The sequence below is a fragment of the Tetrahymena thermophila genome (genome assembly GCF_000189635.1).
Source record: "Tetrahymena thermophila SB210 genomic scaffold scf_8254420, whole genome shotgun sequence".
NCBI lineage: Eukaryota > Ciliophora > Oligohymenophorea > Hymenostomatida > Tetrahymenidae > Tetrahymena > Tetrahymena thermophila.
In genome coordinates this window covers 208,975-224,419 of record NW_002476202.1, presented here as the reverse complement: position 1 = coordinate 224,419, position 15,445 = coordinate 208,975, and the positions used below count along the sequence as shown (strand labels likewise).

At 22.2% G+C, this 15,445-nt stretch overlaps 6 protein-coding genes across 6 annotated transcripts; 3 read left to right on the top strand and 3 right to left on the bottom strand. All coding sequences in view use genetic code 6, as the record gives it.

The window, feature by feature from the left end:
* Window positions 1-166: 166 nt before the first annotated feature.
* TTHERM_00693200 (hypothetical protein) lies at window positions 167-3,609 on the top strand (the record flags this gene model as incomplete). The annotated part of the gene is made up of 5 exons (XM_001023585.2): window positions 167-531; window positions 656-749; window positions 928-1,358; window positions 1,415-3,497; window positions 3,553-3,609. The coding sequence occupies 5 exons, from the start codon at window positions 167-169 to the stop codon at window positions 3,607-3,609; spliced, it is 3,030 nt and encodes a 1,009-aa protein (XP_001023585.2).
* Window positions 3,610-4,238: 629 nt separating this feature from the next.
* On the top strand, window positions 4,239-5,709 carry TTHERM_000693199 (transmembrane protein, putative; the record flags this gene model as incomplete). The annotated part of the gene is made up of 2 exons (XM_012799845.1): window positions 4,239-5,278; window positions 5,634-5,709. 2 exons carry the CDS (start codon window positions 4,239-4,241, stop codon window positions 5,707-5,709), a joined length of 1,116 nt encoding a protein of 371 aa, XP_012655299.1.
* Window positions 5,710-5,986: 277 nt separating this feature from the next.
* Window positions 5,987-6,250, bottom strand: TTHERM_000693198 (hypothetical protein; the record flags this gene model as incomplete). The annotated part of the gene is made up of 2 exons (XM_012799844.1): window positions 5,987-6,095; window positions 6,171-6,250. 2 exons carry the CDS (start codon window positions 6,248-6,250, stop codon window positions 5,987-5,989), a joined length of 189 nt encoding a protein of 62 aa, XP_012655298.1.
* An 849-nt stretch (window positions 6,251-7,099) lies between these two features.
* TTHERM_00693210 (inhibitor of apoptosis-promoting Bax1 protein) lies at window positions 7,100-7,963 on the bottom strand (the record flags this gene model as incomplete). Its single annotated transcript, XM_001023586.3, has 1 exon — window positions 7,100-7,963. One exon carries the CDS (start codon window positions 7,961-7,963, stop codon window positions 7,100-7,102), a length of 864 nt encoding a protein of 287 aa, XP_001023586.1.
* Window positions 7,964-9,106: 1,143 nt separating this feature from the next.
* TTHERM_00693220 (hypothetical protein) lies at window positions 9,107-11,770 on the bottom strand (the record flags this gene model as incomplete). Its single annotated transcript, XM_001023587.3, has 3 exons — window positions 9,107-9,511; window positions 9,637-11,072; window positions 11,212-11,770. 3 exons carry the CDS (start codon window positions 11,768-11,770, stop codon window positions 9,107-9,109), a joined length of 2,400 nt encoding a protein of 799 aa, XP_001023587.1.
* A 2,107-nt stretch (window positions 11,771-13,877) lies between these two features.
* On the top strand, window positions 13,878-14,279 carry TTHERM_000693219 (transmembrane protein, putative; the record flags this gene model as incomplete). The annotated part of the gene is made up of 1 exon (XM_012799843.1): window positions 13,878-14,279. The coding sequence occupies one exon, from the start codon at window positions 13,878-13,880 to the stop codon at window positions 14,277-14,279; it is 402 nt and encodes a 133-aa protein (XP_012655297.1).
* Between the last annotated feature and the right edge of the window lie 1,166 nt (window positions 14,280-15,445).

Here is a 15,445-nt window from a genome sequence, read left to right as displayed (position 1 = left end):
CTTAATAAATTACTGTTTATTTTTAAAAGGAGATAAATCATTAGTAAATATTCTATACAAAGAAAGGTTTTTAATTAATTTATTTAATATTTTCAAAAATAATAACTTAAGCAAAAAATTTATACAAGTAATTTGAAAAAGTTGTTAAATAATAGGGTAGAATAATATGTAATAGTAGTAAATTGCGTAACAATAACAATAAATCATGTATTAATAAAATGTAAATAGCAGTAGGATTTCAGCGTAGACTACTTAATCATAGCTGAATTAAGGAGTTATGGCCAATTAATAAACCTAAATTAAGCAAACTTAAGCCTTACCTATACCTACAGCAATGCCTTTTTAAAAAAATAATTCATAAGCTTAATTGTTAGGAACTCAATCTAATCGTCAAAGCATTCAAAATTAAAAATTAAGTAGTAATAATATTAATAATAATTAAAATGTACCTGCCCATGGTTCAAGTCGTATTAATTACACTTAAAATCAAAATAATTAATATCAGGTTAATGGATCTCAGTTGTCATAACCGTAAATTAATTTTATTAACAATAACTTTTTAAGTAGTTATCTATAAAAAAAAGCCATTTAAAATATATTTTATTGAATTTATATTAATTTCAGTAATTTGAAAATATTTTATTTTAAATTATAGTGTCACTCCTTTGCAAATAAACTAGCAAAATATGATATCTTCAGATATAAGCTTAGAATATAAAAAACTAAATGAAAAATATATCTTGCTTCAAGTAGACTTTTAAAATTTATAATATTTAATGCTTTTTACTTTAGGTTTTTGAACAATTTAGATTATGTGTAAAATATATTACAATTAAGTATTATTTAGATATGATTGCTTGTACTCACACATAAAATAAGTTTAAAAATTATTTTTTTTGGTGTTAACAATTAATTTTTATAAAATAGGCAAGTTTCGAAAAAGAGAGAAAGCATGTAGAAAATTTAGAGTAGAAGATGAAAATACTCATTTAAGAAAATGATAAATTGTTAGACATGAAGAGCAATAGCTCTAAATCAATTGATTTAAGTTCTAACAATTTAGAATAAACTCAAAATAAGTAAGAAAGAATACTACTTGAAGAAATTTAACGTCTTGATAGATTTATTAATGAATAAACAAATGAAATTGAGCATCTTAAATATGAAAACTAAAATTTAAAAAACTAATACTCAGAATAAGAAGAAATCATTGCCAATATTGATGAAAAGTCTTCTGAGCTAGTTGAATAAAATAACAAACTCTAGCAACTTCTTGCTATGAAAGAATAAGAAGCAGATGCTTATAAAAATATTAATTCGTCTTTATAGACATAAGCTGGTACACAGTCACAATTAGGGTAGCTTTTATTATTATTATTATTATTAATTATTAATTAAATTATAAAATATCTAGATTTGATTTAGAAAATCTTTAAAAGATGAATGCTATTCTAAATGAAGAAATAAAAAATTATAAAGAAGAAAGAAGGCTATTAAATGAAAAACTCTAATAGCAAAAAGATGAATAATCCAAAACAAAGATAGAATTACAAAAGAAAAAAGAAGAGCTTCTAAAAGCTACTGATGAAATATAGAAATACAGAGATGATGCCTTCAGAAACAAAGAAGATGCATAAAGAAATAAAGATGAGTTAAGAAGAAACACTGATTATATTAGCAAATAAGATGAGGAAACAAAGAAATATATTAAAGAAATATCATTACTCAGAGAAACATAAGCTCAAATAATAGAACAATACCATAATTTGGAAAAATAATATAGTGAATTAAAGCACTAATTACTCAACTCACAAGAAGAAAATAAATAAATTTAAATAATGAAAAATACCATTTCCGATTTAGAGAAAGCTAAAACAGACTTGCTAAATGAAAAATCTGAATTTATAAAAGAAAAAGGTTAAAATATGTTTTATCTTAAAGAAAAAGAAGAAAATTACTAAAAAATCATTGCTGAAAAACAATAAGAAATAAATAACACCTTAGCCCAGTCAAATATGCTAGTGGAAAAATACAACATTTTGCAAGATAAGTTTGTTAAATTGCAATAAAGTTTTGAACAAACAAAGATTTTTGAATAAAAGTATGAAGATGCATCCTCTAAAAACTAAAATCTTGCTTAAATAGTTATGAAAAAGGATGAGCAGATAGCTAACTTTATAGCAGAAATCGAAAAGCTTAAGAGGGATCTAGTGAGTTCTTAAAGCAAAGGTGAATAGTTGCAAAATCTAGTGAAAAAATAAGATGAACATATTAAGAAACTTGAAGATACCATTAAAAAGTAAGACGAAACTATTAAAAAGCATGAAGAAAATGCTAGAAAAACTGAAGAAATAGTTACAGTAAAGTTTGGTGAAAAGAAGACCTAGATAAAATCTCTTGAAGATAAAATAACAGAATAGTAAAATATCATTGCATAGCTTAGATTATTTGAATAGGAGACTATCAATTTACGTTAAACGATTGAAAAGGCGGAAGAGAAATTAAAAAAACTTTTTTCAGAAAATGAGAAATTAACAGGAGAAATAAAGTAAGCAACTTAAAAAATATAAAAGTAAGAAGGAGAAAAGAAGCAACTTACAGAAAAAAATACAACTCTCACTACTGAGCAAACATAAACCAAAGAATTGTTAGCTAAACGTGAAAGAAATCTAGAAAAGGCTATAGAGGAACTTAAAAAAATGGATGGTGAAAATAACGAATTGAAAAAATAAAATAATGAGTATTTGTAAAAAATAAAGGAATATTAATAGACAAATGAGTAACTTGCTAAGACTTTAGAAAGTTTAGAAAAGAAATACGAATAAATGAGGAATCAGTATTAGACAATCCACAAAGAACATATTGATTATAAAAATAATAATGATGAAAGTCGCATTAAAGAATAGAAAGAATTTAATAAAAAGCTTGAAATTCTTTAAAAGTAAATTATGGAATTGGAGAAATCAAAGAAGGATGCTGCAAATTAATTTAATTAATAGATAAAAGAAAATATTGAATTACTCTAAGATTAATAATAATCAATTAAGCTTTATTAATAGAAAGTAGAAGAACTTGAAAAATTAGTTGCAGAATAATCAGCCTAATTTAAGTAAGAAACAGATAATTTGATTAAAAATAATAGTTAGCAGACTGCTTTACTTAACAAAGAAATATAATTAAAGATATAAGAAAACTAATAAATCCTTGTAGAAAACCAATCACTTAACGTACTTTTGCATGAAAACGAAGAAAAGTTCGAAGAGTTGGAATAGGAAATATAGTCTCTGTAATCACAAATTTTAAGCTTACAACAGATAAGTGAGAGCCAAAAATAAGAAATTTCTAACCTTTCAAATATTATCCGTTAGCGTAGAGAATAAACAGAATAATAGTAAAATGTTAATAGCACTTTGACAAGAGAAAATCAAGGACTACTTGACCAACTTAAATAATTAGAAGCATAGCTCTTCAAAGTCGATGAGCATGTAAACAAAATGGTATTTTGAAATTTATTTTTTGGATTTTAATGATATTTAATTTTTTAATAAAAAGGAACAATAAAATAATGTAATTTAGAATGGTGAAGAAACTGAAGATTTGGTAGAATGAAAAGTTGACAATATATTATACTAATTTAAAATTGAAAATTTAATATTTATAAATTTAATTAAAAAATTAGATTTTGAGCTTAAAAAATATCTTTAAATATAACTCTATTTGTTTATTTTGTTAAAAAAAAATATATTTATGATTAATTTTTCTTCGATTCTTTTATTATTATTCTTAAATTACTGAACTGAATATAAAATAATTTAAAAGATGTTTGGAATATAATAAAATAAATATATTAAATTTAGTTGGTCAAAATAAATTTTTTGCATTTATACAAATATCTAATTCATTTTTTAATAAGTTTACACTCTCTTTACCTAATTACAAAAAAAATTATTTTAAAGGTTTTAAATTTTGAGTTTCTTTATTTTTTTACTTTAAAAGCAAAAAAAAAGTAAGATTTTAACTTTTAAATAATAGTTAAGATTTGATTGTTTATTTATGTTTACAAATTTACTAAAATATGTCTACTTTTTCTTTCAATATTTAAAAAAAGTTTATTTTTTTACTTATGATTATTTTTTTGTAAAATCTATTGAAATTTAATAATAATTAATCTTAGATATTTTTAGAATTCTTCAAGTTTTTTACTTTTAAGTTTTCAAATAACAAATAATTTTTATAAAATGTTCTATTATTCATAGTCACTAATTTTATCTGAGCTTGCTTCAAATGAAAATGGTTAGGAATAAGATCACTTAGATTCCGAAGGTTAAGATGATTTTGAAAATACTAGCATTATATTTGAATTATCTCAAAGCTATATTCAAAACGATAACAATAACAATAATTAACATGATCAAAATAATATTGCAAATAATTAACAAATTTAAGACTATTTTCCTTAAGCAGGAAATGGAAATTAAGAAAATAACTTAAACGCCAACAATCAAAACTAGTTAGATAATTTTTAAGATGTTTTAAACTAGCAAAATCATCATATAAACTAATAAAATATTGCAAATTTAAATAATTTAGGATTATTTTATTTAGTAGTAAATAGATGGCTGTCTAATTTGGCAGATCCTGTTTTGCTTACCCTTTTCTTTCTTTCTGGATTTGTAAATTCTCAATCAATAAGTGGAGATTGGTCAGATTTTCTAAAATATTGTAATTTTGTTGTTGGAGCTTTCTGTGTGATTACTAATTTGGTAAATGTTTTAAGATTGATAAAAGGAAAAAGAGAATAGATTCTCTTACCTCTTCCTTAAAATCCACCTTAGGAAGAAGTTAGGAATGCATATTCGCAAGAGAAACTGCAATAAAACTTAAACAACATTTACTTCTTTTGTTTAATTGCTATATCATCCATTTAAATTATATCGATGATATAAAATAACAAATACGAAGATAATATTTACTAGAGATATTTGCTTCTTGTTTTTATTTATTTAAGAGTGGTAATGTTTTTGATATTTTACTTAAACAAGCACCCAAAAACAATTAAAAAACTTCTGATGTATTGTGTAACCTCTTGGCCTGTCTACAGAAAAGAGTTTGATGAATATTTACATTATAATTTTGATTTTGCAATTCAAATACAGACAACTTTTGCTAAAGACCCTGTTCAGAATTACTTGAAGTTTATGATTTATATTTATGAATTTATTCTTGTACTTCAGATTATTGCATTTGGCAGCTCTTGGCAAAATCATTAGTTAATATTGTAAGAATATTCCTATTTTTTTGGAGGCTTCTACTATTTGAGTATTATTTACATAGCACTTTTCAACTACTATATAGTTACTTAGAATATTTAACTTTCAACTAAAATGAATAGAGTAAAAAATTGTGCTTTTTTAATAGTATTTTTTTCCAGCTATTCCATATTTATTATTCTTCAATTGCTCAATGCTTTGTTCTAAGAAAGAGGAAAAGAGTATTACATCTTATAGTTTGAACCAATTTTTTCTTTTTATCTAGTTTGCATTTCGACAAGGATAGTGCTAAATAGAATCACATTAAAAGCTCTCAATAAAGAAATTTAAAAGTAACAAAAATTGTAATTTGCATAAAATTAGCATCAATAAAGAATTCCTCAATAATAGAACAACAATAATCTAAACATAGAAATTCCATAAGTAAACCAATAGGTGAATGTGGTTTAATTAAGCATAAGCAATAATAGTAACTTAATAATGTAGTAAAGTTATTAAATTTAATCAAATTAAATTGTTAACAACAATTAAGATATTTAAATTGATTAAGTTAGCAATATGTAAGTCAATAACTAAAATGTATTTAACAGCAGCAATTAAATAGTAAATTAATAAAACTTAAATTTTAATAATAGTAATAACAATATCAGAAACTAAGAGGAGTAAATTAATCATTTTTAAGAAACTAAAAGAAAAATAAGATTGATGGTAACTAATCATTTGGAAGCTTTAGATAAAAACATAAATCTTATTGTGAACTTTGAAGGTTACACTGTAACTATATCACTGGCTCTATAATTGTTTGTGTATATGTTTTCAGATAACCTTGAAATATATGAATAAAATAGTACAATTTGCAATATCTACTATTTCTTATCAATATATTCTTTTATGTTTTACTTCCTAAGTTCTAAAAAGGTATCTCTTGCCTATGATAAATTAAAAAATTCTTCTGAGCCATTTTCACTTTATTGGATCATCCCATTTTAATCATATTTGAATAAATTAGGATGGTATCTATCTTGGATTCTTAGCTTTTTACTGATATATCTTTACTTCAATATAAATTTCACTAATAACTCTTTTGTTAAGGCTGAGTATATATTCATGATATTTTTTTCTATCACTACATTCTTCATATTTTAGGTAATTCACTTAGTCAGGAGAATAATGCAACCCAAAAAAACAAATTGAGTAATAAATAAATTAATAAGTCTATCTTTGTATTTTATCTCTTCTAATGTTGTTTTAAAAATTTAATATAAATAAATGTTAATAATAAATTTCCTTACTAACTACATTAAAAAACACATATCTTATGTTATTAAATTGGTTTCACCATTTAATTACTTGTTTAGTAGGCAATCAAAATCTATTTTTATATTTAAAATTTAAAACTTTTGATCAAAAAATTACTGGTTGATGAATTAATAAATTCACTGAGAGCAATTTGTGGTATAAATTAGAGCTTTATATTCAGGTGCATAATAGAGAGAAAAAATAAACATCCGTTTAATCAAAGTTTACAAGTTTCTAATTCCCCAAAAATACAAAAAAATGTTTATATATTAAATAGAAATGATGAAAAATAGATAAATAGATATCCAAAAAATTAATCAAAATCATCTATTTATATCTGAAAAGGAAATAAATTAATTAGTTAATTAACAAAACAAGAATAGATAGAATGAAAATAAATAAAACAAAAACAAATAACTTTGAATTTATTTATTTTTTTCACCAAGATTAAGTTAAGTGGTTAATAAATTTGTGTATATATTATTAAGTTTATTTTATATAAAATTTATGAAAGATTTTTATATACTATTTCACTCTCTGTTAGCGAGGCCAAGAACGGTTTAGAAAATAACAACAATATCAATGTATATGTCAAGTGAAGCAATTATGTAATCATCATAAGAATATGATAAGTATTTATTTCCTTGTAATCTCTATATATCAAAAACTAAGTAAAAGCAGAAAACTCCAACAATAGCCAAACCAATAAGAGTTTAAATTATATAACTTCTAAATATTGAAGCTACAAGGATAATTACAAGAAGAGCCATACTTACATAGAAAATTGCTGTTACCTTTTGGGTTATATCATTTTTAGTTGTGCAGGCATAAATTGTGATAAATAAGACTATTGCAAAAGTGATACCTCCTGCCAACAAAACAACTTCAGGTTAAGATACTGAAGTTATCATGGAAATTAAATAACCTTCAGTGATTGTAAATATAAAAAGTAAAATGTAGTTATTAGGAACCTTCATGCATTGCTTACGGAAGCAATAAAGAGTAATCATTGTAGCGATATTCAAAATTAAAGAAAGGTAGGCGATAAAAATGTATCTCTTTTAGAAATCTCTATAATCTTGACTTAATGTTGAAGGAATAATAAAAGCAAATGTTATGATTAACTAGGTACAAATAATTCCCAAAACTTTACGGATAAAATTTCTCCTTAAATTTAAATTTGAAAGTCCAGTTAAGGCTACTCCTTCATTATTTGAAATCTAATCAGCGCTTTAATTATTATTTTAAACAAATCCTTTTTAATTGTTTGGCTACTAGTTATGCTACTAATTCATCATTTATTAATTTTTAGCAGCAGCAAATCCCATCATCTAAAAATTTTCAATATCATTATTTGCTTAAAATCCTGCATTTCCGTTGTTGTTGTAGTTCATTTCTTTTTTATTTGTATATTTAAATTTTATGATTTATGATAGATAGATTGATTGTTTACCTTTGTTTTATTAAAAAACTTTTTTTTTCACTTAATTGTAAATTTATTGAATTTCAATTAAATTATGATTTTTTAATACAAAAAATTGATTCGCTTTTATGCAATATCACCAAAATATTATAATGCCTTCAATATGCTATATTAATAAGCAATAAACAGAGAAGATTAGATAAATTATTATTCTATATCTAATTCTAAATCTCTATTTGTCTATTATCTTTCAAAAAATATTAAAATGTTCATATATTTAAAAATAGTAAAGTTTTCATTTTTAACAAAATCTCTTTCATTTCAGTTTAATGATTTATTTTAGTTAAAGAGTAACATGTTATTTAAATACCATTCTTTTAATTATAAAGTATTGGATATCAAATATTAAATCTAACTATCTTTTTATATTTATGAAAGACATATCCTTGACATTTATATTGATGATTTAATAAAAACTTAATTTGTTAATAAGTTAATTGGATTTTAAACATTAAGAAATTCAGTATTTTTTTAATGAAAAAATATAGACACTAAATAAATTAGAATGAATTTTTAAACGAAATTACAAATTTTAAATCAATCGCTTAATAAATTTTATACCAATTAAAAAAAGGAACATTGTAACTCTAACCAAATTTTAATGGATAAATCATCACTTATTTAATAAATCTATCCATCAAAAAGTAAAAGCAAGCAAACAGTTTCTAAGTAACTAAATATAGATACAAAATCAATCTCTCTGAATGATTGCAGCTTAATTAAAAATAGAAGAAGAAAAAAAGATTTAATCATGTTGTTACTAATTTCAAAATGAGTAATTAAAAAAACTATCTATTTTATAATTTAACTATTATAATATTTTAGCTTTACCTGATTTCTTTTTTTATTTAGGATTTCTATCAATTATGTTGAAAATTATTTCAATCAAATTTCAATTACATTTCGAGAAATATAGACATATTTATATACTTATATATAGATAATTATATATATATATTTATTTTATTAATTATAGAGAATAAGAAATTTAACGAAGAAATTAAAAAAATAATTAACTTGAATTTTTATAATAAAATTTTTTGAAATTTTTCAGTCATTCAAGTATTATTTCATTAGGGATCTAAAATATTTTATTAACTATATTTTCCTAAGGCTTCCTCTATAAAAAGGTCTTACATTAACCAACCTTTCCGACTAAAGAAAAGTTAGATTCTGCTGCAATATCTCTTCCTGAAGCAGTAACATCTTCTAAATTATTTTATATTTTTTAAAGTGCTTCACAGTTGATTGATTGATAGATTTTTTTTGGCATAGCAAAGTTAATATTATGACTATCTATTTTTTTTTATTACTATTATATTTAAATATTATTACTACTCAGCTAAGGTAAAGTCTACAGGCTATTTTTTAAATCGCTTCTAACGCCTTTAGTAATAGCTTGCTTAATTTATCTTCTTACTTTTTCTATTTCAGAAATTGCTTATTCATCATTTTACTCCTTTTGATTTAAAATTAATTTAATAAATAAATAATCATTTTAAAATAAATGAAACAACAAAAATTTTCCAATAAATTATTTTTTTTCTATTTCAAATAATTAAAAATTTTAAAAATAATTTTTACTTTTTAAATAGCATTATTTTTAGTTGAATGACTGTTAAAAACACCAGCTACTGAACGGCGATGAAATAAATTTTTATTACTTAGTCTGACAGCATCTGCATCCAATTTTATGTTTTCCTCACTATCATCGAAATCATTAGCTATTTAATTATTATTGTGAATATTTTAATTTTTTTATGTTGTTGGAACTTTTGAATAGAAATTATCAATTTATTATTTATTATTAATTGTTCTTTATTTGATCGTATTAATTAAATTCAAATTAAATCTATTTTGATTCTCTTCTTAATTAAGAATGTTTCCTCCCATTTTTTTATTATCGCTGCTTAATACTTGCAAATTTCGAAGGTCGTTTGAAATGGAGTTTTGTACATTACAGAAAGGACTTTTAGTGAGACTACTATAATTTCTTCTTGAATCTTGCTATGAGCTGTACAAAAGCTATCCTTTTATGTCTTGTCTCATCAAAAGGTTTCCATTATTATTTAAATTTTAAATATTATTTTCTATAGGTGAAGCATTTGAATTTAAATCTTAAAAATTTTTGATTTGCTAATATCTGATTTTTAGTAAACTCATTTGTTGTTGCTTTAACTACTGCATAAAGTTATCATCAACTAAATTCTTCTAAATATCTTCAAGACAAGAAGAGGATCCTTTTCTTGATACTTGTTTTGATATTTAATTTGAATTTAATGTAGATTATTACTACTAATTTAGTAAATCACATTTATTTTATTAATTATAAAAGTTTTAAGCTCCATAGCTAATTTGATTCATATTTTTATTCAAATTCATATTAGATTTAAATTAAATTTGATTTTATAGTGAGATATTGTTAATATTTTTAGATTTTTCATTTAGACCCGAACCTAATTTTGATTAGCAAGATTAAGCATTTATTTCTCTGAAAACCTAATTGCTATCAACTACATTATTTTCATCTGGAAGTTTTAATGTTTGTTTTTAATATTTAGCTAAGTTTAACTATTGTGGCTATTATTATTTTTGAGATTATTTACCAAACAGTTCTCTTGAGCATTTTTGTATGCTAGAAGTAGATTAAGGAAATATATTATTTAATTAAAAATTATGGCTATTTGGATTTATTGGTTGTTTCTCATTCATCAATTAGATAAAATTATTTAGACGAAGATCTTACTAATCTTTTGTTAAGTATTGGTTATTCAATATGCTATTATTATTGTTTTAGTTCATATGCTTCTAAACAGTACTAGATAAAATTACTTGTGAGTTTTATTCTTTTTATAGTTACTCTGTTTATATGTTTTAACGACTTAAAACTTTAGCTGTTTCCCTAGTCTCCAAAGCTATCTTTTTTTAGCTCAAATTTCTCTCTAAATTATGTGTCAATCCCATTTAGTCTTGTGTTGAGATTTCTTTTTCAAAATTTTGGTTAATAGAAGATCCACCACCTTTTATTTATTTAAAATACAATATAAATTGTTTATCAATATTTTAATAACAAAATCAAATTTTCTGATTAACAATAAACTTGAATGGTAGTAGTATGTGCTTAATATATATAATTCTATAAAGAATTTTATCTTTTACCTTAACCATGTAACTTCGGCTAACTCATGCTAATCACACTTCTTTTCAATGTTTTAACAGGAGCCTGTCTTTCTTCATTTTAAACTACATGTGAATTCACTAATATTCTCGAGAACCTTATCTTTTTTTTCATGGAATCACTCTCTGCTCCTGATAATGATTGTTATTATAATTGAAATTATTAATTATTCTCATTATCAATTGGAAAAGCAAATACTGAATTGCCACGCGCTTTTTAAATATATTCAAAATCACTTTCTTTAGCTTGTTCTTTCTAAGTTTGCTATTCGAATTGTGGAAAAAAGAAGTTTGCTGTTTGCTAAAATTCATAATCAGGAGTATTAGCTGTATCTATTTTTGATAGGCTAATAAACTATTTTGAAGGATTCGTCATAATCTGATTTTCTTAATTTTAAGATAAATTCGGAAACTTTAAATCTCTCTTTACATTCATATCTAATGTTAATTCTTTAGGAATAGGAATCTCCCTGCTCTCTCTACAGCAAAATGATTATTTGTCGTAAAAGCTAACATCTAAAACAGGATCGTTGAGTATCATAATTATATTTTATGTATTCTATCTAATATTTTGTTAATTCAAGCTTTGCAAAGAATTACTTGAATAATTACTTCAGATTAACAAAAGTATAATCTTAATCTTACTAAAAAATTTGATGATTTTTAATTATGATATTTATTACAAAATATAGTGTCCCACAATCCAATTATTTTAATTTGGTAAATATTTGAGCGACCAAATCATTTCTTGCTAGGAAGTTACTTTACTAACATCACTCACTAAATAGATAACAAATTTATTATAGTGCTTTTTAATTTAATATTGAATTATTTTCCTACCAGTTTTACTCAAGTATTAACATATATTATCATTTATGCATTTTTTTTTTAAGACATATCTTACTCTTAAATTTTATTACAAATAAAAGTTAAAATTATCAAAATATTTATGCAGTATTATGATTTTGGTACTACAATAAGACAATTCTTTAAAAGATGAAACAAAAAAGTTTTTAATCTATGAAATAATATTTATAATAATAAAATTAGCTACCCATTTCTTTCTATTAAAATAACATATATTTAACTTACAAAAAATTAATTTACTAGAAAAAGCTTAGTTGAAAATTTGCTTTAAATGAATAAATACAATTTTTAGCAAATAAAAATGCTTAATAAACATAAAAATTATATTTTATGAGAATATTTTATCCTTTTTTTATTTTTCCGCTTTTAAAAAATTAGAAAAACTAATTCATGGAAATAAAATTTAGCTAAGTTATTATTTTAATTTAAAAGATATTTGAAAAGTTAAAATAATGATAAAATTCAAATTAAAGCTTTATAAATTTATTTTTATTAAATGTTCAAATTGTATATCATTTTTTCTACAAAATAATTACTCTGTATTAGATTATATTTTATAATTTATTTTTATTTAAACTCCTACTAGAAAAATGAGAAAAATTGCAAGTAAATAAAGCCAAAAATTATGTTTAAATTATTAAAAGTAAACAATAATAATAAATTTATTTAATTTTTAGTTTATTTGATAAAAATGAAAAAAAATTAATTTAAACTTCATATTAATAGTTTTTTGACATTAATTGAATTTTTAAAATATTAAAATAATTTAATTTATTACAATAAAATAAATTATCTAAATGCTTTTTCAAATTAAAAAATCAATCATAATTTTGAGACTAAAAATAAGCTTGATTCAAATAATTTTTTTTTGTTGTAAGCTCTTTTTTTGATTGATAAAAATAAATCAATTATTTTAATTTGAATATTTAAAATTTATAAAAAGAATTCAGATATTAAAAATCTGAATTTTGTTTTTCTTATTAGTCTTATGTAAAATCTTAACTTAAATATTTGCCTTCATCTTGAAGTTTTTTATGCTTTAATATAATTATCAAGGTTAATTAATTATATAAATTTAAAATTTATAAAATATTATTCGAAAACTAAACAAAAATTAATCAAAATAACAAGATGTTTTATCAAAATAATTTTGGTTAATTTTTAATTACAAATTTTCTTATTCAAATATAGCTATTTATAAACATACATTAATAAAAAAAGTCTAAATATTTTATCTAAAATATTTTATTTTAATAATTTATTCATTCCAAGCTAACTTTTGATAACTATTGAGTATTAAAGTGAAAAAAATATTTATTTAAGCACAGTAATTTTAATTTTTACTAACTTAAATCTTATCAATATTTTTTCAAATTAAATGAGTTTATTTTCTATAAATTTATTATTATATATAATTTAAAAAATAGTAAAAATATAAAAATTATTTAAAGTTTTTGTTAAATGCTACTGTAATTTTATTTATATCAAAATTACATCATTAAGTAGCAAAAATATTAATTTTTAACATTTAGTCAAAATAAATTTAATTTTTCGAAATAGCTATTTGAAATGCCAACTTTAAAATCAATGAAAAAATGTATTTAATGAAATGTTTATAAAAGGAAATTAATTGTAAAATAAAAGTTTACTAAAATAAATTTATTGTGAGATTCATTTAGATATATATATTTATATTTTGAAAAAGAAGCTCAATTTAGTTTAAGAGATTTAATTAATAATAATTATCATTATTTAATAGGTAGTATTATAATTATTAATTAATGCTCATAATTTTTAATTTTGAAGTTGATTAATTTTTAATTCAAATAAAAGAGACTTTATTATTTTTAAGCAATCTCTTTTAGTAGTAGTTTTATAGGTTATTAATAAATATGTTAATATTGATTACATTTTTAACTCAAAGAAATTAAGAAGGAGAAGCTTATTGTTTTAATATTATAAATTTTTAACAAATATTATCTGTTTAGTTATTTCTTTTCTTCATTAATTCTCATTTAATTTATCATTTTGTTAGAATTTTATTTAAAATTATTAAAACTCAATCATTCATTTATAGCTATAAAGTCTTATAGGTATCTTGCATTGTATTGAGAAGGTTATTTACACTTAGAAATTTTTTAAGTTATTTTTTAGCGACAATAAGGGCATTTTAATCCTATTGAGTTAACACTATTTCTAATGCATGTAGCATGAAAAGTATGATTGCAATTTAGCGAAATAATTCTTTTATCATTTACTGATTTTTATTTATCAAACTCTTCATAGCAAATAGCACATTCTTTACCTTCATCTTAAGACTGCGCATCTCTAGAGCAGACAGTGGTTTTAATAGTGTCTTATCTTTCATCATCAATTTTTATGATTCTAAAATAGTATTGTCCATTTAAGTAGAAGCTATCTTCTTCTTCCTCTTCAATAAGACTTGATAAATTGCGATCTTGCTAGTCTTATTAATATTATCTTATTTAGCTATCATAAAAAATACTGTACATTCTATGTCCATTCTCGTTTTAATTTTCGTTTATTATGTTTTGAAAATCAGCATTGTTGATTACAATAACATTTCTTACGAAATTGCGATTCATATTTTAGCTAAATTAATTATTACTGTTAGCAAAGTGGTTGCTACTGTTCACATTGCTGCCGTGACTGCTTTAATCTTAGATTGGCTGTAAATCTATTTAATTATTTCTACTATCTTAATTAGGGCCTTATAAATTGCTTCTATATAGTACATTGTTATCTATTTAAAGAATGATAGATGGATGGTTGCTAGATTGCAAATATCTTTTTTAGGCTATATATAGTAAAACTAAATATAATACATTTACAGCTAAAGAAATTGAATATTCTATGAAAGCTATAGAGATTAGAGTTTGATTTCCTCCGAAGCCCATTATTAACTAAAATTCCTCAAAAGGTTGCTAAAATATATAATCCAAACAAATAAATGTATAAATTAATGTAGTTAATGGTCCAATCAGCAATCCAGTTAAAAGAAAAGAAAGTTTCAAGCGCTTTTCAATGGATACTTCAGATATAGGCAGAATCATTAAAAGCCCTTGGTAGATGAATAAAGTTCCAAATGCTATTCCAAAGCCAAAAAAGATCCAAAGTAGACTGAAACTTACCAAAGATGTAAGAAGCGTTACAAAAAAGAATACATTCCTTTTAATGTATTAAATCATTTTTTTTTTTTCGCTCTACCAATTAAACAAACCAACTTTCTTTTATATTTTATTGCTTTCCTTTTTATCTAAGACTTCACTTTTTAAAATATTTAAAAAAAAATTTTTTTAGTTATTATCTCTAGTTTTAAAAACTAATC